The 27,990-nt window shown below is 36.1% G+C and overlaps 1 protein-coding gene across 1 annotated transcript in view; it reads right to left on the bottom strand.

Annotated features, from left to right (window-relative positions):
* Positions 1-14,489: 14,489 nt before the first annotated feature.
* TMEM68 (transmembrane protein 68) overlaps positions 14,490-27,990 on the bottom strand; it is a 15,404-nt gene continuing 1,903 nt past the window's right edge. Inside the window, exons 3-7 of the mRNA XM_058176443.1 lie at positions 23,227-23,391; positions 22,355-22,548; positions 20,583-20,646; positions 18,836-18,975; positions 14,490-17,164 (exon numbers count right to left, since the gene is read on the bottom strand). Of these exons, the coding sequence (XP_058032426.1) occupies positions 17,057-17,164; positions 18,836-18,975; positions 20,583-20,646; positions 22,355-22,548; positions 23,227-23,391 (671 nt within the window). The 3' untranslated portion in view covers positions 14,490-17,056. The remainder of the gene's footprint in view (positions 17,165-18,835; positions 18,976-20,582; positions 20,647-22,354; positions 22,549-23,226; positions 23,392-27,990) is intronic.

Raw genomic sequence — 27,990 nt, 5'->3', positions numbered from 1 at the left:
ATGGAAAGGGGCCACATTAATAAATTAAAAATATTATTTGTCTGGAAAAAAATAGCTGACCTGCCAGTCAAGTGGAGCTGGTGGCATTGGTGAGGCCTAGAGGTGTTAGAGGCAGTGTGATTTTCTGGCAATGGTGGCAGGGGCTTCCTGGTGATCAATTTATTTTTTTATTATTCAAAAAACAGAGGCCACACATGGCTGATGGGCTGAATTAAGGCTATATCTCGTGCCAGCCTGCTCTACCTACTTATCCAGACAGATCATCATTTTGAATTTCTAAAATTTCCTTCCACTCAAAATACAGCACCATAAAAATTCATTTTCTGATGAAGTACTGCTTCAAGATAGCCTACACAGATTACCTGCTTCACAAAAACCCAGTTAATTTTTTCAAAGCACCAGAGGGCAGGACAAGAAACAATAGTTGGAAACTAATCAAACTAATTAAGAGAGAAGCAACCTGGAATTAAGAAAAAACTTCCTAACAGTGAGGGAAACAGTGAAACCGCTTCCCTTCAGAAATTGTGGGTGCTTCATCACTGGAGGTTTTTAAGAAGAGACTGGACAGCCACTGGTCTGAAATGGTATATGGCAGTGATAGTTAATCTTTTTGGTGCCGAGTGCCCAAAGCACGCATGTGTTCATGCCCGAAACCCCAAATGCAATGCAAGCGCCTGTTGACTTTCTAGGGATGCAGCAGGCAAGATTGAAAATAATGATCACATGATCATGGAGGGCTTGGCAACCCATCGTAAGTATGAATAGATTGCCGAGAGACCAGGTTGGGAGCAAAGGCAAGGTATTATATAAAATTATTGCTATTTAACTTTTTTATTCTCATAGGAAAGTATAAAGTTAGGAATATCTTGAGAAATGATGCGGAGGTGCATCCTGTCTCCAGTTTCCAGGTCTAGGCTACATAAGATTTATCAGATTACAGGTCTTCTTTACAGAACAACCACAAGCACCGATTTAGAATTGTGCTCCATTTCCCAAGTGGTGTTCTACAGATACAGGACCAGGATTTCCCGATTCCAAAGGAAAGTGTTTTTGGGTGACAGACCCGCGATCCCCTTCCTGATTCCAAAAGTGGGGTGTGCAGAGGAAAAAAAAGTACATCACATTTTAGGTGGAAGATCTGGCCAGGAGGAAAGAGGTGAGTCTGCTGAGAAGGAGGACGAGGGTGCACGGTTCTGCAATGTGCAACGGGAAGGAAAGTATTTTCAGGCGGCAGCACTGCAATCCCCTCCCCGAATCCAAAACAGTTTCTGGTTCCCAGCTGCACATTGCAGGGGAACTGGCCTCTGCCTGAAATGCAGCTCGGGCAGCCGTGGCTGGAAAGAAGGGACGTTTCACTTTAGGGGTCCCCGCTTGACTCGGCTCCTGGGCATAGAGAGGGCTTAGGCGGTGGTTGCAACAGTGGCTTCTCATGTTGCTGGGAAGTGAAGTCATCACAACCATTGTCTGGCCTGAGCTGCCCTCTGGGTGGCTAGAGGGGTGACCAGCCACAAACTGTGGGGCCCGCCTTGTTCACCAAAGCCTCCGGGCAGATCCCCCACCCAAACTGTCCCGAAGAGGTTTGTTCCTCTTCGGGACAGGATGTGCCCCGACCCAGATTTCTGCTACCTGAAATTGCCCGAAAATGTCCAAAGGGTGGAGGCCAGCAGGTGGGCGGGGCTACATTCGGCGTATTTATTTATTTATTATTTATTTTATTTTTATTTTTTCATATTTATATACCGCCCTATCTCCCTAGGGACTCAGGGCGGTTCACAGGCAATTAAAAATACATATAAATACAAACTAAAATGACAATTAAAAAACTTATTCTATAGCCGAATTATTAAAAAACAGTATAAATAATAAAAACCCATTTAAAACCATAAGACGCACCCAGATTTTCAACCTTTTTTTGGGGGGTAAAAAGGTGCGTTTTATACACCGAAAAATAGCTGCTAGTTACAAAGTTGTTGTTAGTTGTGAAATCGTGTCTGACCCTATAACACGATGGTCCTCTATCCATTTAAGTTCACACCTACTGCTTCAGTGACTCCATCCAGCCATCTCATTCTCTGTCGTCCCGTTCTTCTTTTGCCCTTAATCTTTCCCAGCATTAGGTTCTTCTCCGGTGAGTCCTTCCTTCTCATTACGTGGCCAAAGTATTTGAGTTTCATTTGAGTTAAAAAGTGAGAAAGTTTTAGTATAGCACATGTATCATACTTAGCATTTGAAATCAGTTTCATCTGATGTATGTTAATATAGGACTAGATCTAATTGCATTTATTCTATATGCAAGATTCTATTCAACACAGGAAGAGTAAAAAATAGTTTTCATAATATCACCATTTAAGCAATGTAATAAATGGACATCACCACATCTAATTGTAAGAATAGGAAGATTGTCAGATGCACATTGCAATATTTTTTTACATATTAGTATTTGCATTAGAAACTCTTGAATATATAGTACATACTGAGTAAATATAGAATTCAGTATACTTATTGTAAAAAAAGAGAAATTCAAAAATTATCAGTTTGGTTTTTACATCAAACCAAGCATGTAATCTAAGGGATCAGAATCTGAATATGTAAAAATACCTTACCAGAGCCAATTAAATCCTGGTATTCTGCAATGTGACAAGACATTTGAATGTTGCCACACTTTAGAAGACGTGACTAAATTAGTGCCTTCACTGGGTATCGGGTAGTTTCAATGTAATACAATTCAAACTGACCCATAAATTTGGACCTCCAACCCTACCTTCCAGAAGAAGTTGAAAATGTAAGTTTTTTGAGGGCTGATGCCTAATGTTCCCTGGGGTAGAAGTTTTTGTATTTTTTTCATTATAAGTTTTTACATTTTGTATTTTTTGACAGGTTATAATGGAATAAATAGTGAGATAAATACATCTATGCCACATGCTAAGATGGCCTCATTGGCCTCATTGAGTGCTTTCCATGTGATTCTCGCATTCCTTGTTAAATATACAATTGGGATATAGGGGTGAAGAAGGGATGCTTGGATATGACTGGTAAGTTTTGGGATGTGTTTGTTCAGCAGCTCTCTTTTTTTACCTTTTCTGTGAGTATATCTGGTGTGATCATTTCAGAGATATTTTCCTCAATGCCTTTAGTATTGGCAGAACTTCTAATGTATTTGAAAAGTTATTAAAAATTCAGGGAGATATTCAAAGTTGTATCTGCTTTGAAAGTTTCTTCTCAGGAGTCAAGGATCCCACATTTTGGACATGTTCTGTAACATGTCTATTTGAGGTACTTGTGGGAATATGATGCTTAGTGTTCAGAGAACAATGGTAGAAAAGAAAAACAAGGACTTTGTAATGAAATGCTTTTTTTATAATTGCTATCAGATATGGAATTTAAAATTGCTGATTTTTATAACATTGCTATCAGATATGGAAGGCTGATTCAATCTCATTTTGTGAATGAGCTGCCAGACTAAACTTATTCTTTTCTTCACTATAAGTATTAAGGTTAAAATTGAGATAGGGATGGAAATCTAGGCAATGTGCATCACACTGATGAATGGAATGGAATGGAATGGAATGGAATGGAATGGAATGGAATGGAGGAGAGGAGAGGAGAGGAGAGGAGAGGAGAGGAGAGGAGAGGAGAGGAGAGGAGAGAAGAGAAGAGAAGAGAAGAGAAGAGAAGAGAAGAGAAGAGAAGAGAAGAGAAGAGAAGAGAAGAGAAGAGAAGAGAAGAGACCTGGAAGGGTCCTTGGAGGTCTTCTAGTCTAGCCCCCTGCTAAAAGCAGGAGATCTTTCTACTGTTTCAGACATGTGGCTGTCCAGTCTCTTCTTAATAACCTGAAGTACCCACAACTTATGAAGGCAAGCTATTCTATTGGTTAATTGTCCTCATTGTTAGAAAGTTTCTCCTAATTCCAGGTTGCATGACTCCTTGATTAGTTTTCATTCATTGTTTTTTGTCCTGACCTCTGGTGCTTTGGAAAATAATTTGACGCTCTCTTCTTTGTGGCAGCCCCCCAAATACTGGAATGCTGCTTTCATGACACCTTCTTTTCTTTGGACTAGTCAAACCCAAATCCTGCAACTGTTCTTCATATATTTTAGTCTCCAGGCCTTTAATCATTTTAGTTACTCTTCTCTGCACTTTTTCCAAAGTCTCAACATTTTTTTTGTACTGTGGTGACTAAAACTAGATGCAGTGTTCCAGATGTGCTCGTACTAAGGTTTTATAAAGTGGTACTAGTACATCACGTGATTTTGATTCTATGCCTCTGTGTATACAACTGCTGGTTTTAACAACAATTTTAAAAAACCCTCGTATGTAACTTCACTGCCACTAATCCTCAATACTGACGGAGGAATTGATCTGCTGCAGCATTATTTATTTATTTATATTAAATTTTTATGCCACCCATCTCACATTTAAGGTTATTTATGTTAGTAGAAATTATGAATGGTTCTCATTTTGGGGAGGTTGGATGGGAAGAGCAGGAAGGGCCCATGTTGACCCTCCTTTATGTTTAGCCCCCACTTTGAATCCAGGTTAATAGTTAAACTGATCACTTCCAGACACTAAAAGAGGAATCTTTCAGTGAACATTCAAAAGGCATTATTAGAATTTAGTAGATTGTGGTGTTATGAGTGTTATATAAAAATCATTCTTGATATTAACTATTGTCCTTTTTGATTATAGTGATGTACAAAAGTAACCAGTCTATATACATACTTATATTTAGTCAGTTTATATATTTATTTTACCTATGATAAAGACAACAATATTCAAAAACAAAAAAAAAACTTCATTACATAATTTTGTTCCAAATGTCCTTACTCTTAAAAAAAATAAAAAATAAACTTTGTTCCTTTAGAACGAAGAAGCCATATTGCAATGTCTATGTAGCAACGTGTAACAAGCCAAGCTTGTTTATAATATAATAATCTACCCAGTAGAGGATTTAGCCCTAAATTTTCACATGGGACTAATTATGGGATATAGTGATATTTTGAAAATTACTCAATCACAAAACGAAAAATTCCCAAATATTATACCAATCAATAGTATTAATTCAAAAAAGCTTTTGCACAATTTTGCCGGATAGGCCGGCTACTGGGAAAAGGATTAGGAGTTCTATTATTGCAATATGCTATATCTGGGCTGCCCTTGAAAAGTATCTGAAAGCTTCAGCTGGTATAGAATGTGGCCATGCAAGCAATCTTGTGCACCCAAAGAACAAGGCATGTAACACCTCTGCTGTGAAAGCTGCACTGGGTGTGGTTTGTTTCTGCATCCAGTTCAAGGGGTTGGTTATGTGTTATGACCTTTAAAGCCCTACATGGCATGGGGCCAGAATACCTACAGAAGTGTCTTCACTTCATTATATAAGCAAGTCCCAATGCCAGGAATGTATGTTGCCAGTTAAAGAATACCGATTTGTGAGGTTCGGTAAGAGAACCTGCTCTGCTGTTGTACTTCTCCCTTTGGGTGAGATGAGGGTTGGGGTGGGCCCCTAATCTCTTAGCTTTTTGGAAATAATAATAATAATAATAATAATAATAATAATAATAATAATAATAATAATAATAATAATAATAATAATAATAATAATAATAATAATAATAATAATATTATTTTAATTTGTATACCGCCCTTCTCCCGAAGGACTCAGGGCGGTGAACAACCAAATAAAATACAAACACAGACGCACACAATATTAAAAAACAACCCTTAAAAAACTTATTCAATTTGTCAAAAAATTTAAAATAGAAATTACACCCATAAAATTACAAAAATTTAAAACCCATTTAAATTAAATTAAAATTTTAAAAATCAAGCCAGTCCAGCCATACGAAATAAATAGGTTTTAAGTTTGCGGCGAAAGGTCCTAAGGTCAGGTAATTGTCGAAGTCCAGGGGGAAGCTCATTCCACAGGGTAGGAGCCCCCACAGAGAAGGCCCTCCCCCTGGGGCCGCCCGTCGACATTGTTTGGCTGACGGCACCCTAAGGAGTCCCTCTCTATGGGAACGCACTGGTCGCTGGAAGATAGAAGACGGCAGTAGACGGTCCCATAAGTAACCCGGTCCTAAGCCATGGAGCGCTTTGAAGGTGGTAACCAATACCTTGAAGCGCATCCGGAAGACAACAGGTAGCCAGTGCAGTCTGCGCAGGATCGGTGTTACATGGGAGCTCCGACCCGCTCCCTCAATAACCCGCGCAGCCGCATTCTGGACTAGCTGGAGTCTCCGAGTGCTCTTCAAGGGGAGCCCCATGTAGAGAGCATTGACTAAAGGCATTACTATCTTGCTCTGAGCTCATGGGGAGCACATAGCTGTGGGGCTGGTTAGCACTGTGTAGGCCTTCCTCCCACATTTTAATTAATATTTAACGTTGAATTTTAACTACCCCTGCCTGGTAATTAAATTTTTATATATGAGTATTTTTATAATTTTATATGTTTTATGTTTTAATATTTTATTTGTACACTGCCCAGACTCCCTCTGTGACTCCGTCTCCCTTTATTTATTTATTGATAAATAAATAAAATCTCAATTGGTCCACAGCTTCTCTGCTTTTTCACTTAAATCACAGGAGAAGATTTAAGATTATTTTGTTACCCATGTTAAATGGGAGTTCTGCTTTGAGAAACTGCTGCAGCAGTGGTGGGTTGCCCCCAGTTCAGACTGGTTCTATAGAACTGGTAGTAAAACCAGCGGGAGGCTCCGCCCACTGACCCAAACATCATCAAAACTCTTCTGTGCATGCGCAGAAGAGTGCACGTGGACACAATGCGAACCGGTAGTAAAGGTAAGTAGAACCCACCCCTGTGCTGCAGAATTATGGAATGAAATAAATTGTAGCATATTTAGTTATATTTTGATAGTAACTGTGTGAATAAATAACCATTACCTGGTACATTATGTTTTATCTATGGGAAACTAAAAGGTGTTTGTTGATTCTGAAAGAAGAAAATGAAATAAACATAAAATGAAATAAAAATAAACATCGACAGGACCTGGGTTTAGCTCATAAAATCATCCGTTGTAATGTCCTTCCTGTTAATGACTTTTTTAGTTTCAATAACAATATCACAAGAGCTACCAACAGATTTAAACTCAATGTCAACCGCTCCAGTTTAGATTGCAGAAAACACGATTTCTGTAACAGAATTGTATATGCTTGGAATGCATTACCTGACTCTGTGGTTTCTTCTCATAACCCCAAAAGTTTTACTCTAAATCTATCCACGGTTGACCTCACCACTTTCCTAAGAGGACTCTAAGGGCGTGCATAAGAGCACAAATGTGCCTTCCATTCCTGTCCTATTGTTTCTTCCCCTATATATATATGTGTTTGTAGTACCTTGTTTCTCCTCATATATATGTTTATATATTATATAATCCTCTATGTTATACTTGTATATATTTTTTACGACGAATAAATAAATAAATAAATAAATAAAATAAATAAGCAAATTAAGGTCCTCCTGGAATTACAATTCACAATTGTGAATTTTTTAATTTGATTTTTAGGCTAATGTTTAGCTTCTATTTTAATATTTAATATTATAAATTATTATTTATAAAATCTTATAACCAATGTTCTCAGATAGAATTTCCCCAATTTATTTTGGCAGACTGTTTGAAACTCTTGAAGATTCAAGCCAAATCACACCAGTATTCTGTTTCTCGGGATCTGAGTGAATAGTACAACTGGAATACTCATTAGTTTTGGCTATATGTTTTTCAATGATTTAGATATATTTGTTTTTATTTGAAACCATGATGGAAGAGCATACATATCTAATATTTATCCAGCTATTTCAAGTGAATGCATAAATTGTTTTGTTATTTTCAGCCTTTTTTTCAAATAGGGTAACTCAGAAACAATGATGCATCTAATCCCATTTTACTGAATCATGTCAGGCTTTTTATGATGGCTTATTCCATCGAATTATAAAGGCATAGGAATATGTCTATTCCCACTGGTATTTCCTAGCCCTACTTTCCAAAAAGTATTTCATTTAGTTCTGAGGATGTTTAGCAATGACACTGTTGAAATGTATTATAGCTAAGTGCTTATTGATGTAACTAAATACTCTATTTCACTAACATCTAATCCAATTTGGGATCAGCGTAATTCTGACCTTTGTAAATACTTGATCAGGTTTTGATCTTTTGTAAGGTTCTTGACATGAACCAATGCCAAATTGAGATTCAGAAAAACAGGACTGTTCTCTTACAAATAGCCAAAAAAAAAAGAAAGAAAGAAAAAAAGAAATGTTTTTCTATACAGAATTTTCTAAATTCTAAACTATAGAATTTAGCTATACGATATACATGTGGCTATTACACGTGCTACATGGAAATTAACTTACAAACCCTCCACGTTATTTTTATCCTCTGCTTATAAATAAAGATAAAAAATACTTATTTTATGTACCCAGATATAAAATGTATATAAATAACAATTATATTAAAATAAAATACATTAACATAGCCTATAGGAAGTACAAGACCAATATACCAGTTTTATTTAAAAAATAACTATTTGTGGAAACATTTATTAAATTGTATTCTGATTTATCAATGAAATGAACTCTAAAAAATTGAAATCAGAATTTTCCTGCTTAATTTATGAAAAATTAACTTCAATATGTATTATCCACTGACTAGGTGGTACTGCAGTACAGTTTAATTGACCTGTTCATGTACCTTTTTTTGTACATTTTGGTTTTGGGTGTAAATTTGCTTTAGATTTGGCTATCCTATTAACAGGGCTAAGCAAATAGGACAAATTAGTAGATTAAGTATTTTTGAAGTTTTGAAAGCAACTGTTACGTTCCCTTAGTTCAGATCCTTAGACTTCTATGTGGAAATTTCAAACATTCATACATTGATTGATTAAGTGGGTACATAGCAGTTTTAGAGGAGATTTTAGAGCAGATTTATCTAGAGCCTTTCAGTTGGAATTAATAGCAATAGCAATAACACTTAGGCTTGTATACTGCTTCACAGTACTTTACAGCCCTCTCTAAGTGGTTTACAGAGTCAGCATATTGCCCCCAACAATCTTGATCCTCATTTTACACACCTCAGAAGGATGGAAGGCTGAGTCAACCTTGAGCCTGGTGAGACTCCAACTGCCAAATTGCAGTCAGTTGGCAGTCAGCAGAAGTAGCCTGCAGTACTGCACTCTAACCACTGCTCCACCACAGCTCATTAAGACCTGAAACAGCAATGGTCATGCTTTTGGATGACTTCTGATGAGGGTGGGATAGGGTTGTCCCTATTCCTACTTGATCTTTCCCTATACCCAACTGATCTTTCTGTAGCTTTTGATACCATCAACCATGGTATCATCTTGGATTGACTGAGGATGGTAGAGGGGGTGGTAGCAGCATGGTATCATGCTAGTTTGCCACCTTTTTTTATTCCATTGAATAGTTCTCAATAAACAGAATATTCATGACAGCTCTTGTGCCTGTAAATATTGTACAAATGGTATTTCATCTGAAATGAAGATTCAAACAGATAAACAGAAATATTTCATATATATATATATATATATTTTCTGAGGTTTTCGCGGGTGTTTGTATGTAGGTCTTTGGTTATTTGGATTTTCTCCCGCGTAAAATTGGAAGTGTCTTGGCGACGTTTCGACGAAGTCTCATTAGTCATCTTCAGGCTTCAGCTTCGTGCTTCTGGATCCAATCAGAGCACAGCCAAGCTCCCACCCAATCAGTTCAAACCCCCACTAGCAGTTAAAAAGGAAGAAACAGCTGCAATCACACATTGCTTCCAGAAGCACGAAGCTGAAGCCTGAAGATGACGAATGAGACTTCGTCGAAACGTCGCCAAGACACTTCCAATTTTACGTGGGAGAAAACCCGAATAATCAAAGGCCCATATATATATATATAAATATATATATATATATATATATATATATATATATATATATATATATATATATATATATATATATTTGTTTTCTGAGGTTTTCACGGGTGTTTGTATATAGTGTTTGTTATTTGTATATAACCAAAGACCTATATATATATATATATATATATATATATATATATACATACATACATACAGTACTTATACTCAGACTCCATGTATAACGTCTGTCTGTCTTTCTTTCTTTTTCTTTCTTTCTTTCTTTTTTCTTTCTCTTTCTTTCCTTCTTTTCTTTCTTTTGTGTCTCTCCCTCCCTTCCTCCCTTCCTCCCTCCCTCTCTCCCTCTCTCTCTCTCTTTCTGAGTCCTGATTGTGAAGAGTGTCTTGATTGGCTATATACCATTGCTTGCACTGAAAGTGGTTAAATGTGATAACAGTGTATGATGTATGTACTATAGTACCATAGTTCTTTTAGTCTGTTCATTCAGTTTCGGTTTATGAAATGAAATTCACAGTAGTGCTTCATATTTCAACATTTCTTTGAATTCAATTTGATTTGAACATTTTTATGTGTTTGGATTTTGTATGATTTTTAAAAATTATTTTACTACAATACGAACTTGCAAATCATAAAGTACACTGTGGTCATTTTGCTGACACTAGTCTTTTTATCAAAATGCATTTTATTTTGAACAATGTACAATAATAATTATGCCTTAATATTTTTTTGCTAGCCAAGAGTCTATATATGAGTGCAATATTTACATTATTGTGGCAGCATAATTCTAAATAAATCAAATAAATCCTAAATAAATCAAGATGATGAGGAACCCTGTTTGGATTTGATAATAGGCTTGGTCAGTTGGGAGACTTCACCTTGTAATCTGATTTATGAATCAAAGTAATGAATCAATTATTTACTTGGCAAAATATTAACCTTTAAAAGTAAGGCCTTGTTTTCCTTCAGTTTATCTAAAATGTAGCTATGAAATGATCTTTATGTCAATTATAACCATGGATAATCACAGATGTGTCTGTGTGTGGATCTCTGAGTATGTTTAAGTGTATGTATATGTGTATATATTTCAGTTGTAAAGGAAAATAAACATACACATTGCAGTAAGCAAGTATCTATCAAGATGATTCCTTATGTTTGATTTCCTATTAGATAGCAATCTGATGAAAGTTTTATTGAACTATGAATGGGGAAGAGAACACATATTACACTTATGTAGGTTGTCCTTATATACTGTAAGTGGCATATTTTGGTCTTTATATGTTCATACCACATTAAGATAGTTATCTTAGTTTTGTTCCCTTCTGGAAACATGGGACTCTTTCTATGTCACAAATTTTTATTTATCAAACTATAACATACAAAAATATAAAGAAAAACAATCAAATGAAAATAGAGAAGGAGAAGGGAGGAAAAAGTTTAGGGTAAAAGGAAAAAGAAAAAGGAAAGCATTGGCTTCCAATTTTTTTTGGCACAGTAAAATAAGATTGTAACATAAAAACACAACTTTTTATTTATTTATTTATATATAATAATATACTAATTATTATTATATAAACAATTCTTATATAATAAATCACATTAAAATATCATTCAAAAATTTTTTATAATAACTTGCCAAAGTTATTCATTGTCTTGTTTCTCTGTTGAAACTCGTTTCATCAAAGCCCTCCACACATTTCCTGATATTTTTTCTATTAAACACTGTAACATATTCTTTGCCTTTGTGGGGAATGAGGGGTGAGAAATATAAATTATTTATTATTATTGCATCGTTCAGTGGTAAATGATATTTGAAATTAAAAGCAATTGAATCCTTTTCAAAATACAGTATAACATTAATAAGACATTCAATAATTTAACCCTGAAACCCACAATTTGAATCACAAAAATGTTGTCTGACCATCCATATAGTACAGTGATGGATAACCTTTTCGACACCGAGTGCCGAAACTGAAGCACACGCATGTGCATGTGCCAAACCACCAAAACCTGGAAGAGAGCAGCTGGGCAGTATGAATGCGTGTGTCAGCCAGCTGCTCTTCCAGGTTCTGCCGTGCACATGCGCTCCAGCCAGCTGCTTTTTTCTGGGTTCCAGTACACACAGCACGCTGGCCAGCTGGCCACCAAAACCTAAAAGACAGCAGGTGGCCGGTGCACATGCCCACAGAGAGGGCTCTGTGTGCCACCTCTGGCATGCGTGCCATAGGTTCACCATCACGGATATAGTATATGTTGGAAGTAACTTAGCAATCCATCCAAGAGTCTTTATTTTAACCTTGTGGGTTGGGATCAATTCTTAAAGGAAGATCTTACTTTTTCAGACAATTCTTCTGCTGTTATATTTGGATCATATCAGCGGTGGATTTCAATTTTTTTTACTACCGGTTCTGTTGGTGTGGCTTGGTGGGCGTGGCAGGGAAAGGATAATGTAAAATCTCCATTCCCATCCCAATCCAGGGCAAGGTTACTGCAAAATCTCCATTTCCTCCCCATCAGCTGGGAATTAGGATGCAGAAAATAGATGGGGGCAGGGCCAGTCAGAATTTTCACTATTGGTTCTCAGAAATACTCAAAATTTCCACTACCGGTTCTCCAGAACTGGTCAGTACCTGCTGAAACCCACCTCTGGATCATATGGAATAGGATCTCCAAACTTTGTCTACAGTTTAACTGGAAAGTTTCCATACAGAAGACAGTGGCAAATGAAGATACTCATATATCAATCTGAATAATTCTGGTTAATTGAAAAAGGAGATATTAATAGGATAGCAGGTACAATTATGTATTTTATCCATTTACTTATTTAAAAACTATGACAAATAGTGATTCACTCACAAAACGATAGAAATTTCAACAGCAAGTTAGTTCTTGCTTCCAGATTCACCTTGAGTTCTTGATTAAAAAGTTAAGCCTATATGGTAGCTTGCTAAAAATGTTAAAGGATAGAGAAGATATCAAGCTAAAAAACTAGGATCTAATAAAATGAGTGGTGACCCGAACTGAGGTAATTGTAAGGAGGAGCAATGCTTGCAGTTAGTCAGTAAACTGGTTTGTAATTGTCAGGTTTGGTGTCTGGAAACAGATCAATTTTAATACAGCCTTTCGACAAACACAATATAGATGCACACTTTTAATTCAGAATAAATTAAGACAGAAGCTTGTCTATCCCAGGGGCAAAACACCCAGATGCAAACAGAATAATGTTGATATGCAGTGCAATGCAGTGAGGTTTGTGCAGACCCGGGTAATCTAAACAAGCACTTCACAAACAGATGGCACAGGAGAGAAAGGTCATCAGGAAAGGATTCAGCAGTCCATCTTCATCTTAAAGACAATGTTCACTCTTTTGAAGGCAGCAAGGTTCACGGTCTGGACAGAGAGGGACACTGGTTTGAAAGAGTTGTCAAAGAGGCTATATTAATAAGAGGGGGAGGGATACATCACCTATCTCCCGCTTTCTACGCAGTCCTTTTAGCAATCCCAAGAAGGTTCCATACCTGTGTGCATTCTGATTCAGGTGACTCTTGAGGATACTGTTAAATCCCCAAGTGATCTGAACAACTCTGAGTGGTAATGACCAGATGACTGCAAAGAATATAAATCTTTCTATTCCCCACCAGTTAGTTAGAACTAAAGAAGCTTCTTGGATAAAAAGTAAAATGTTTTCAAAGGAAGAAACCAAGAAAGTCCAGTTGCCTTCTGAAGACAAAAAGGGACAACCATGAGCTGGATAATTGAGAATTTCAATAGACACATGTGTTGGATATGTTCATTGCCTTGAATTATTTATATTTGTAATAATTTATATTTGTAATATAAAATAATAAAGACAAGCTATAATGAAACATAAATGAATGAATTAATGGTAGAAAATCAATGGGTTAAGGCAGGGATGTAAAACTCGCTGCCTGCGGCCCAATTGTGTCACTTGCTGGCCCTGCCCCCACCCAGTTTAGTGAAGGAGGAAAAAGTCCCCATACGTCATGTGACGCTGTCGTGACGATGCGAGTTTGATACCCCTGGGTTAAGGTTAGGGGAGTTGATGTTGTATCCTAAAGGCTTTAAGGAGAGAAATAGTTTCCCTTTGTGGTGCTGAAGAAGGCAGGCAAGATTTGCTACAAATTACTCCTGCTCTTACTCTTCCAGAAACCATACACAACTTTTTCAAGGTTTTATCCACACACAAAAAGACTTTCCCTGGACATAGACAGAGAGACAGCTGGGAAAAATCTTTAAAGCAGCCATTTGACAATTAACTTATTAATGCTAAAAAAATCACTTATGAAGTCTCTCCAGGCTCTAGTATTTAATACTACTGAAAACATATGATTTCAGTATGAGGACCCAGATTGTTGGGGGCAATATGCTGACTCTTTAAACCACTTAGAGAGGGCTGTAAAAGCGCTCTGAAGTGGTATATAAGTGCTATTGCTATTTCTGCTTTATTGTTTCTGGCTACTAACTGTATATATTTCTCCTTGCTTTCATCTGATTGTTTTATTTATATGGTCTTCTTCAGTAACTATGGTATAAAAAACCCTAAGAGCAATAGAATGCACACAGTAATATAATACGTAATGATATTTTCTAATTGTTACTTCAGCTTTATTCAGTAGGTATTCTTCACCCCATGACATAAAAATAAATAAAACAATAAGGAATAACTGCAGATAAACTATGTTTAAATATTCTTAAATGAACTATATTTCAATCTGTTACTATCTTGTAAGTGATTTAAAAGCATTATTCAGAAAAAAATATGCAGCAATATCTATAACCCTGATCTCAAAATATTTACAAGTTTCCTGTATCACTCCTGGAAATACCTTACAAACACTTTTTAATAATCTAAACATTGAGTAATCAGTCTGAAAGAAAATAATTAAACAGCAAATGAAATTGAAAATGTTAATTTAAAGTAAAAGCAATACATTTTGCAGCAGCAAGAGAGCTCAAAAAAACCCACAATACCCCTTAAATGGACAGAAAAGGTTTTCCTAAATATGGGCCCTTCTTTACCTGTTGGATTACTTCTCTATCTCTTTAACACTTTTCAGAAATCATTATAGTAGTGACTATTTCTATGTCAAACCTTTTAATCATAATTATCAAATGGTCATCATAACAACTTGTTTCCTTTTAAGGTCTTAAGGGAATTGAAAAGTAAGACTAAATGTGAACATATAAAATCAGATTTACATTTATCAAGTATCGTAGATTCAGTGGATAATAAAAAAAATATTTGTTATCATTTACTATGAATAAATAGTTAAAGTAGTACACATAACAATCAAAGAAAATACTTTTTTTCTGGAAGTAGAATTACTTATATTTGACGTAATTCTACTTCCAGAAAAAAGTAAATTTTTGATAGCTACGTATCCATATCTTATAACGTATTTCCAGGAGTTCTGTTTTCATTAATTGGATACATTTCAGTGCTCAGAGATTCCCATCCTACTCCAAAAAATACTGACAGACAAATAGGCTCATGGTAAAGCACTCTAACTTCACATGGCATCTTTTTAAAACAATTTGGATGGAGTTCCTTATGCATGCTGAAATCTGAAAAAAGACACAATAAAGCTATTTTTTCTACTTAAATTTTTAAAGAAAAAAAGTCCTGCTTTGTGGATTATAATAGTACAGAATAGTTTTCATATAAGAGCTCTGGAGAACTAACCTTTCCCCCAAAAGTAAAAATATTCTCAGAACATTCTCAAATATACTTTTCTCCCCCGAAGTTTGAAGTTATTTTGCATTAATGAAACCAACAAAATAAATTTCCTATGCATATATCATAAATAAGCTACTCATAAGTAGGTTTGGACGGTTATAAATATGCAGAATAAACATATGGAATGTTTGAAATAGAATCTAACCTTTAAAATGGATTCAACACTATAAGAAATCTAAAAAATGCTCAGAATTGCAACATTATCCATTAAAAAGGATCCCTGCAGATTTTACTCTGCTAGTCGTTGCTGACTAGGGCCTTGTAAAAAAAGTTGTCAATAATCATTCAATCATAGGTCTGAACATATATATATAGCAAGATACAATGACATGAAAATGACAACAGGTACATTATAGTGCAAATGATACTGTAAAGAACTTGTGTCATTCTGTTTAATTCAACTATTTGATTAGAGACAACCTTGATTTAGATACATGAATTGACCTATTCATTAATACTTAGTCCACTGTATATATTATCTGTAATCAAAGTGGAGAATACTGAAACATATTCTTAGCAGAAAGATGCTTCCCAATAAAAGGATTATCATTTCAACTTCCTATGCTAATATTCTCATTTTGATGGCATTGTAACCTGCTATGTAAGTCTCTGTTTGAATGATTATTGATCCCACAATCACTATAGTAAATAAGGCACATCTTGGTGGCTTCGCACTGTCTTGGCACAGAAGTATACCTATAATCTATGAATTTTAATTTCAAGGACACACAAATTCATAATAAATTAGTAGTTTTCCCAAAAATGTAGTACTTGCTGGAAAATAGCAAAACAATTTCTATTGCAGAAATTCTTCTTTATGCAGTGCCAATTCATATTATTTACAAAGCCTTAAATTAATTTTCTCTTTTTAAGTACCAGTATAAGTAGTACTGGGCAGTAAAATAGAACTAAATTCTAAGTGTAATTCAAAGTATTAATAAATACAGATACTGGATCTTTCTTGCTCATATGAGTAGCTTCTGCATACATTAAGTTTGATTACTTTAAACTTTTGGTAACTGGAGAATACATGGAATAAAAAAAATCTAAGTTTTACAAAAATACTAAATTTAATCCTGATCCATTTAAAGTTTACATTTAATTTAAGAAGTACTAGAAATAGGCTACGTATTTGATAAATTTCAAAAAGCCTAAAAATCATTTTTACATCTTATTCCTAATTAGGATTGCGCTTTTTAAACTATAGTTTTATTTCTGTGAACACAAAAGAGTTGTATTTATACTGAAATATTTACTTTCCTGAGCAATACATGTAACAATGATCTTCAAAGCCTGGTTTTCTGTAAAATTATACATTTGCACAGCAAATAAAAAACTATTGTAACAATTCTTAAATCATATATCACATTAAATATCATTCAAAAAATTTCACAATGATTTGTCAAAGCTATTCATTGTCTTGTTTCTCTGTTGTAATTCTTTCCATCAAAGCCCTCCACACATTTCCTGGTATTTTCTGATGTTTGTCTATTAAACATTGTAGTGCATCCTTTGCCTACGAGGGGAGTGAAGGATGAGAAATATAAATTATTTATTATTGCATTGTTCAAAGATAAATTACATTTAAAAAACAAAAGCAACAACAAATCCTTTTCAAACTACAATATAACATTAATCAGACATTTAACCCTGAAATTACAGAACCCACACAAATACAGAATATAAAGATTTATTGTTGTGGAAATTAGTTTTTATCAAACAATCTATACTTTAGATACTACAAAATCAAATAATAAACAAAGGAGTAGATTTCCTTGGCTGCTCTGATTTTGTGTTAAGGTAAAGGTAAAGGTTCCCCTGGCACATATGTGCTAGTCATTCCTGACTCTAGGGGGTGGTGCTCATCTCTGTTTTAAAGCCAAAGAGCCAGTGCTGTCCAAAGACGTCTCCGTGATCATGTGGCTGACATGACTAAATGCCAAAGGTGCACGGAATACTGTTACCTTCCCACCAAAGGTGGTCCCTATTTTTCTACTTGCATTTTTTACGTGCTTTCAAACTGCTAGGTTGGCAGAAGCTGGGACAAGTAATGGGAGCTCACTAGAGATTCGAACTGCTGAACTGCTGACCTTTCAATCGACAGTTTTAGCCACTGAGCCACCGCGTCCCTCTGATTTTGTGTTAGTTAAAAGAAAATTCTGCCCTCTGCTGAATGGCAAGGCATTCTGAAACTCCAAGTTCCACGGAGTGGAACAATGAGCAATGCGAAATCCTTTATGATCAAACTATTCTTAGGACATTAATTCTGTTATTAAACCATATATGCTTGACAAAAATCCCAAATTATTCATGCATGAAAAGTAACTAGTTAATTTTAGGAGACTTCATATAGTTTCATATTCTCTCCCACATCTTCACTGAAAAAAGTATTCATGATCAAAGACAAACCCTAATCCGGCAAGAAGAATAAAATCATTATTTCCATAAAAGTGAATTAGTGCAAGTAGTGGGACTTATCATTTCTGATCTATTTGAAATTTTGTTGAGGCCCTAAATTTAATCTGACTGATGGACTTTAGGGACAGAATCTTTTTTGTAAATGATTCCAACAACAGTGAATTGCCTCCCGAATGATATGCATCTCTCTCTCTCTGTCTCTCTCATTTTTATTTTTTTTAAAAAAAGTTTGAAAAACCATCTTTAATGGCTGTTGACTGCCGGGCATAGCAGGAGTTGGAAGTCAGGTAAGACGAGGCCGTTCCGTCTGGATGGCAGGTGTGCATGGGGCATGTGGGGCATGTTCCCCCTCCCTTTCCCCCCCCCTCCGGCCTCACCTCCTCACGTCGTGTTGTTTGCATGGCAGCTGCGTATACGTCTAAGTATTTTGGGGGGATATTTTTTGGGGGGGGCTTATTTTAGTGCATGCGCTCAAAAGTCCAGTTGGGCTTATTATCCAGACAGGTCCTAGTTTCTGGGAAACATGGTAGATATTGACCTAATTTCCCTAACCTTTCATTCAGCCTAATTTTCAAACAACCCTATGTTTTTTGTACTATTTATTTGAATCAAAATTTATATGTTTCAATCCACAGTTTGAATCACACAAATGTTCTCGAAACATCCATATAGTATAAACTGAAATTATTTTGGCAATACATCCAGGAGTCTTTATTTTAACCTTATAAACTGACATCAAGTTATTAATAGTCGATAAGGAAGATCTTACTTTTTCGGTCAGTTCTTCTGCTGTTGTGTTTGGATCATATGGAATAGGATCTCCAAAATATGTCTGTAATTTAACTGGAAAGTTTCCATACAGAAGAGCTGGTGGCCAACGAAAATACTCATATATCGATCTTAATAATTCTGATTAATTGAAAAAAGAAGGATTAATAGGGTAGCAGGTACAATTATGTATTTACCCATTTGTTCATTTGAAAAATCCAAGAAGTAGTGATTCAATCACAAATCCGTATAAAATAGCTTCTTGGCACAAATCTGAACAAATTCGTGCCATCATCTTGACCTCTGCATTAGGAAATTAAAGCTGCATGGCAGTTTGTTAAAAATATTAATGGATAGAGAAAGATATCAGGCTAAAAAACTAGAATCTAGTGAAAGGAGAGGAAACATTAGAGAGGTAACTGCAAGGAGAACCAGTGTTTGGAAATAGTCGCTATACTGGTTTGTAATGGTCTGGAACTAGTTTGGAGTCTGGAAGTCATCTTCATGGAAGATGTCATCTCTAATTTCACCTAAAACGACTGAGGCACTCAGAAATCTATAGAATATTGCTTCCTAACACAAATCAGAACAAGGTAAGGATGCCAGAGTCCTATGGAAGTCATTATGATAAAATGTGGTGATGTCCATTAACCCAAGTTATTCTAAAAGCAGATATATAAGTTGATAGAAGGCAGTTCTGTGAATAGCGGGAACAATAGCACTTAGCGACAGCACTTAGACTTATATTCTGCTCCATTGTGCTTTATAGCACTCTTTGAATGGTTTACAAGTGTCAGCATATTTCCCCCAACAATCTGGGTCCTCAGTTTACTGACCTTGGAAGAAAGGAAGGACAAGTCAACCTTCAGTTAATCAGGATCAAACTCCTGGGCTGTGGCCAGAGTTAGCTGGCAATAGTGCATTCTAACCCATGGTCGAAGAGAAATATGCTTCCACCGCCTTTCTATGAATACTGAACAGGTATTTGGTTGGCTACTAAATGGCTGCTTCTTGCTTATCAAGAACTGTTCTTATGAGTTGAATTTGTCAACAATAATTTTAATTTATATCCGCTTTGTTTTATATATCAAAGGTACTAGATATAATGTTGATGCCTGAGTGACTGAGCCACAAAGCACCCAATTGGGTTTTATGCCTAAGAGAATACTAGAACTCAGAGTGACTCAGTTTCTAGGCAAGCACCTTAACTACTATACTAAACTGGCCTTGTAATTGAGTTTGTCAATGCCTTCAGGTTTTTACTTTGTAAAACGAATCTCTCAAAGGAGAAATATCAAACCTCAAAAGCAAATTATAAAAAATGCTCTGTTGTCATGCAGAACAGCCAACAAATTCTACATGCCCAGGCTGTAGTGTAGTGCAGTGATTAAAGAGATGAACATGGATTAATTTTGTCCTTCCTGCAGATCTCAGAAAAATTTTACATTGAGACAGATTAATATATTCCAGAGTATTGTTGATCTGGCATTAAAAAAAGGGGAAATCCAGATACGTTGCTTTCAGCTGCTGCAGAAAGACAATATATAAATGAAATAACTACAGTTTCCTCTTGTAGAACAGGCCAAGCAACTTATTTATATATTAGAGCATATTATTAAAAACCAGAGCATTTTATTTAAAATAATTTACAGCACCATAGGCATAAGAGTTAAATGAACTCTAATCAGGGCGAACCAAATGTAATCACAATTGACTTAATACAATACAATCCAAATAAAGTTGCATACTTATTTGTCCTCCAACTACTCGGATATTTTCCCGAATGTTTCGTGTGAACATAGGAATGATGGGCTGAAAGAATAGATTAATGGAAATATGTATTAACAATTTATTTCCCATAATCAACTGATTTTTTTTACTAAATCACAAAGTTAAATACTTGGATCTAAAAGCAGATAAAACAGATTAACTGAAAAAGGAAGAGAAACTAGTATAGGAAACTATTTCTTTGTCACATTTCCATCTAGTAGTTGATGTAAGAAACTAAAGTATCTTTTTCTTTGTTTTTTTGCAAGCACAGTGGGGGAATTTTGTAACTTACAGGGGATTTGAGTCTTAGTCACCCATTCTGAACCCAACCTTCTCACTACAAAGTTAGATAATTATTGCAATTATTGCAAGTTCAGTCATCAATTCATAGGGATTATAGGCTGCATTCTGAGAATATTTGAGCTACAATGTTAAGTAAATTAATTTTTTGTACTGCTCTATATACCTGCAATTTTATGCATGAAGTTCTTCACATTTCAGAAAAGCAACCTTGTCCTGCAAGCAATTAACAAAATAGAATATTATCTAGGATCTTCTCAAATTTATATCTTTCATCAAAGACGTTATGGAAAAATTTGAGGTGCTGGTAATAATAATTTTGTCTGCATTAAGAATGGGAAAGGCATTTTGCAAAGTGTATTAGCACAAGCAATGCATTCATGCTTGAAAACATTCATTCTTGCTGTGTCTGGAAACTCAGACATCTCCTTGAAGAATTTCTTAGGTTGTCTATAAATGTTATGTGAGGCAACATTTTAAGTGGCAATACCCTCAAAGCAAAGCAGCTGTGCAGATGCATCTGGGAAGGTTCCTGAAAACCCACAGAAGCTTCTGAGGGCTTTATCTGCTTCAGTGCTTTAAAAAAATGGGGTTTTGCTGATGCCAACTGGCTTTCCAATGTGTCGCTGTGAAGACTGCAGTCAAAAGTGACACATTTGTCACTACAAAAGTCTCATACCAACCAAAGGAAACATAAGGGAAACCCCAGGACTATATTAAAATTTTTACCGGTATTTGAATTGTTCGATTTCAGCTATTAACCTGGTATTAAATAAAAATTACTACACTACATAATACCATAGTATTTATATAAATATTATGGGAAATCTGTATTGAGAAATCTGAAGAGATACATTCTCACCTTGCCTTTTTATTGCATAATTATGACTCTTTTTAATGTGTATACAGTTATAGGATTACATTAGCTGTTTTTATATGGCAAGAAAAGTCATATAAACAGACTAGAAAACTGCTCCTTTCCCACCCATTGCCCAATGCCAAAACCACTTTTTTCCTAACTTTTTTTTCTGAAAAGTTGGAGAAATTTGAAAAAGACTGAACTATTTTTAATTGATTTTTTAAATAATATATTAAGTGATTAAAATGTAAATTAAATTGGTTTACCTAAGGAAGCATACCAACCAATACAGAAACTTACATGCTCAAGGAACACGTTCATTACAGTTTCTAGAAATGTGTGGAAATTATTTTTAAAAAGGATCAGAGTAAGTAGAACCTGATACCTCAGATTCTTGTAAAGCAAAGAGAGACTGTAAATAAACTCTATAGATACAGTCTGATACTGGTGTGTCTATAGTGATGTATAAAGTAAAAAATACATAATTTTTTTAAAAAACGACATGGTTTTCAACATTAAATTTCCCTTTCTAAGCATGGCATACATTATAAGCTTAATCTTACATTCCAGTTATTCCCACAGAATACTTACCACTTTTGCATCAGTGGCCACTTGAGCAAACCCTTTACGATTTTTCCACATAATAGTATAATTTTCATCGCTGAATAGTGCTTCCCGTACTCCCCCTGGTGAAATTATCACCAGTCCTCCATTTTCTAATACTTTTCTACATTCTTCCTGTGATCCATGCAGAACACGGATCACATCAATTAATAACTGTATACCTGGAATTCATAAGACTCTGTTGTAAGACTAATCTTGATATAAAATTATGATCTCTCCATAGATACTAGATTTTATCAGAAAAATATAGAATAAACACTGAATTACAAATTATGAGAAAGACAAAAAGGATTAGATTTTCACCAATCCATATCTAATCAAATATATTCAAATCAATGATCAGTGATAAGAATTATAAATTTATAATTTTTTTATAATGAAAATTTATCCTGATAAGAAATCTACCAATTAACATCCAATAATCAAATATTGTTATATAGCTTATGCAATATATATTTTCTGCTGTAAAGTCTACATCATAGTGGTGATTTAAAAAGCACTTTTTCTCAACTATCACTACCCGGAAACAATTTAACTATAAGGTAGCTACAAAAGACTTCACAATAAGAAAATTGAAATCCAAAGCCAGTACAATGATATACCTAAGTTACATGGGAATTCACTTTTCTTTTAAACAGAGTGCAGCTGTATAAAACTTCTGGATAGGAATTTAATTTAAACAAGCCATACTTGATTAATTAGGAACAGAATGGATTGTTATTTAAAATAAGAAAATAATTTAGTTTACTGCTATTTTTCAATATATATCACAACCTAAATGTGACATAAAACTGATCCATACTGTACATTAATTTTTCTTAATTGCTCAGGACAATTACCTGGAATTGAAAAGACAAAATGATCAGCAACTACATGGAGGATTCTTTTTTTCTTGATTAAAACAGTGGCTGCCAAATAGAAAAAGTCTATAGGAGTTGCTCCATGATAAAAAATAATTATTGCTGGTCCATTTGGTAGTTTTTCAAGACCACGCACCTCATAACCTGTTATGGGCAGAAACATTCAAGGTTAGCATTTGATACCAAGTTTTTTTAACAAAATATTCTTAAGATATTAAAATTATGAAACTGCTGAGTAAGATACCAACTATAAATACATTACAATGCATGGCAGTTATTCGTTACATTATAACTCCATTTCATCTTTGTATTAATATTCACTGATGTTTATTACTTATGCCAATCAGATACACGGCCTGCTTGTTCTGGAGAATTATCATCTTCAAAATGAATTTGGGCTAGCTGATAAAAAATAATTGCTTCTGGATTACATGGTTTATTTAGGATAAAGAAATAGCAAAATCATAAATTAACATATATAAACTGAAATTTTTTGCTTCTTGTATAGCAAGTAATTCAGTTTCACAAACTTGTTTGTGTTTGATAAAGGCAATTTTTAAAGCATTTTCAAAAACATTCCTATTCTATATAGGAAGTAAATATAGCATGACAAAATATGTAATGGCTTTCTTCTTAGCAAACAAGAACAAAAGAGGCAATATAAATGGTGAAGTTCTTAGAACTACAGTACTGGTTTCTTGCACAGTCAGTGTGCTGTTACATGGCAAGTGCCTGCCTGCTTGGGGGTAGGGCTTATATTGGACACACGTGTAACAAGCTAGGGCTTATTTTCAGGAAACCACAGTAACTTTTTTCTTGACTTTAGTGTGCTTGATGTTGTCAGCTTGAAGGATACCCAGGTATTTGTAGTTATCACATTTATCCAGACTCTTGATGTTATTTTCATAGGACTTCTTGATTCCTTCGTTATTCACTATTTTTCCCCGTTTGATGGTGCTGCATTTCTCCAGTCCAAACTTCATTGCAATATCTTGGCTGTATATATATGAACAGATGCTGTTTTTCCATATAGCTTCAGATCATCCATAAATGATCTTATGTAAAGTAAATGTAAAGAAGGTGAGATAGTCTAGCACAGTGATGGCTAACGTTTTTGTCGTCATGTGGCAAAAGCGGAGGAAGCGGAGGGGTCCCACCCCCATGCGCACAACCCCCCCGTCCCCCATTTTGGGCCTAGCAGGCCTCCCTGAAGCCTCCAGAGGCCGGAAACGGCCCAATTCCTGACCTCCGGTAGGCCCGTTTTTCATCCTCCCCAGGTTCCAGAGGATTTCTTGGAGCCTAGGGTGGGCAAAATGACCTCCCCTGCCCCCCCCCCAGAAGCCAAAAACGCTCTCCCAGAGCCTCCATGCAAGCCCTGCACTTACCTGGTATCCAAAATGGGCCATATGGAGACTCCTGGGATGGGAGGTGTGGTGGGCAGGGCCAGCTGAAAATCAGCTGTGTGTTGGAGCTGAGCTAGGGCAACGGCTCGTGTGCCCACATATATGGCTCCACGTGCTACGTGTGGCACGAATGCTATAGGTTTGCCATCATGGGTCTAGCAGAAGTTTTTGATATTTGATAGCCATGGCCTGGGCTTTTCAGTATTGTCAATAAAGAAATCAGAGCAATAATAAACATATATGTTTATTATCAGTGGTGATAGTGAATCTCCTTAAAATAATCCTCTATTGATATTAACTTTTCCCAGTCTCTTATCATTGACCTGCGACTGTGTCTCATGTTGTGCCATCAATCTTTGCACAAAGCTTCTAATGTTTCTTCTCATTCTTGTTATTTCTAGGCACTTGATTATTTAATTCATGTGGCAGGGAGTCAAATGCTTCTTTGTAATCAATGCATGCTACATTCAAGTTCATAAACGCAACAAATCCATCAGGACAAGATTCAGCAATCCATCTGCATTTAAAAGACAAAGGCCATTTTTTGAAGACAGCAAAGTCCACATTTTGGGCAGAGAGGACCATTGGTTTGAAAGAGGAGTCAAAGAAGCCAGCTATGTCAAAATTGAATAGCTGTCTCTCAACAGAGAGGGAAGGCTATGACATCATCTATCTCAATCTACAACACAGTCCTTTCAGCAGTTCCAAGAAGGCTCCATTTGCACTACTCAGATGACCCTGAGGATACAGAAAATCTCCAAGTGGCCTCAACAGCTCTGTAAAAAGAATGCAAATGACCAACTGTCTGCAAGGAATATAAATCCTTCCATTCCCCACCAACCAGTCAGAGCTGAAGAAGCTTCTTGGATGAAAAGCGAAATTCTTCAAAGAAAAACAAGGAAGTTCAGTTGTCTTTTACAAAGCACCTTTGGGACACTGGATAAAAGAAGTGCTAAAATGTTGAAATTGGAAATGTCTACAGGTACTCTTAACTTAGTCATGATGATATCTTATATCTTGGTGAAAGATGATCTCACCCAGCAGCATCAAGTAGATATTAAACAGGAGAGAAGAAAGCACTGATCCCTAAAAGACCCCATAAAGCAGAAGGCACAAGTAGATCTTTTGCCCCTAATTATCTTTTGCTCCCAATTAATATCAACTGAAAACTGAAAAAGGCTTTGTCGGAAGGTAGTGAACTAGGACAACACAATGTTCCCCATTCCTAAGCCATAGAGCCATTCCAGAATACTATGGTATCAAAAGCTGCGGAAAGGAACTTGCTACCCTCTTGCTCTAACTACATTCATCTGCCAGAGGATGCCAGAGTTCCTGCCAGAGATCCAAAAACAAGAAAAATGCTATTTCCATCCTATATCTAGATCTGAAGTCCAACTAAAGGGGGTCCAGATAATCTGTTTTAATCTGGATCCTCTGGAACTACAGCATGACTGCCTTCTCAACAACCTTCTACAAAAAGGGAAGCTTGGAAACAGGATGAAAATTGTCCATCAGGATAACACTGAGTAACAGTTTCTTAAAGTGGTGAACCACAATCTCCTTAATAGACTGGGGCATCATCCTCTCATCCATAGATGTATTAACTACTGCTAGCACCGACCAGCACATCACTACCTGGGAAGCGTTTAGCGACCATGTGGGTCATAATCTAACCCAGTTAGTGGAGCTCACATTCCTTAGGATCCTGTCCACTTCCTCAGGAACAGGGTCAAATTCCCATGGCACGAATTCACATAGACACTGTCTTCATTTCAGCACCTCTAAGACTCCAGGGGTTCCAGGAACCAAAAACATGGAAAGTCCAGCCAGCAACCTATTACCCTCCACACAAAATGGTCCAGCTGTCACCCTTGGGGCAGACCAGGAGAGTTCATGTTTTCCACAACTTCCAATACTATCACATAGCCAGTGCCATCTTAATAGAGGTGACCATATCACAAAATCGCCTGAAACACACCATATTCCATTGGCATTTTGTCCCCAATTTAGGGGAACGTTTCTCTTATATTTCTATATACTCCCTTTTAACCATGTTTATTTATGCATTATCAACTTAGGAAAGGTGAACATTATAAACTAAAATAAAACGAATCTCTGACATGATACTAAAAGCATTGTTTTGAAAAATTACAGGTATTGGAACTAAGTACTCTTAACTTAGTCATGATGATATCTTATATCTTGGTGAAAGATGATCTCACCCAGCAGCATCAAGTAGATATTAAACAGGAGAGAAGAAAGCACTGATCCCTAAAAGACCCCATAAAGCAGAAGGCACAAGTAGATCTTTTGCCCCTAATTATCTTTTGTTTCCAATTAATATCAACTGAAAACTGAAAAAGGCTTTGTCGGAAGGTAGTGAACTAGGACAACACAATGTTCCCCATTCCTAAGCCATAGAGCCATTCCAGAATACTATGGTATCAAAAGCTGCGGAAAGGAACTTGCTACCCTCTTGCTCTAACTACACTCATCTGCCAGAGGATGCCAGAGTTCCTGCCAGAGATCCAAAAACAAGATAAATGCTATTTCCATCCTATATCTAGATCTGAAGTCCAACTAAAGGGGGTCCAGATAATCTGTTTTAATCTGGATCCTCTGGAACTACAGCATGACTGCCTTCTCAACAACCTTCTACAAAAAGGGAAGGTTGGAAACAGGATGAAAATTGTCCATCAGGATAACACTGAGTAACAGTTTCTTAAAGTGGTGAACCACAATCTCCTTAATAGACTGGGGCATCATCCTCTCATCCATAGATGTATTAACTACTGCTAGCACCGACCAGCACATCACTACCTGGGACGCGTTTAGCGACCATGTGGGTCATAATCTAACCCACAGGTAGTGGAGCTCACATTCCTTAGGATCCTGTCCACTTCCTCAGGAACAGGGTCAAATTCCCATGGCACGAATTCACATAGACACTGTCTTCATTTCAGCACCTCTAAGACTCCAGGGGTTCCAGGGACCAAAAACATGGAAAGTCCAGTCAGCAGCCTATCATCCTCCACACAAAAAGGCCCAGCTGTCACCCTTGGGGCAAACCAGGAGAGTTCATGTTTTCCACAACTTCCAATACTATCACACAGCCAGTGCCATCTTAATAGAGGTGACCATATCACAAAATCGCCTGAAACACACCATATTCCACTGGCATTTTGTCCCCAATTTAGGGGAACGTTTCTCTTATATTTCTATATACACCCTTTTAACCATGTTTATTTATGCATTATCAACTTAGGAAAGGTGAACATTATAAACTAAAATAAAACGAATCTCTGACATGATACTAAAAGCATTGTTTTGAAAAATTACA

Source organism: Ahaetulla prasina, chromosome 3, assembly GCF_028640845.1.
Source record: "Ahaetulla prasina isolate Xishuangbanna chromosome 3, ASM2864084v1, whole genome shotgun sequence".
Lineage (NCBI taxonomy): Eukaryota > Metazoa > Chordata > Lepidosauria > Squamata > Colubridae > Ahaetulla > Ahaetulla prasina.
The sequence above is the reverse complement of the archived record's forward strand: the minus strand, read 5'-3'. Positions and strand labels throughout refer to the sequence as shown.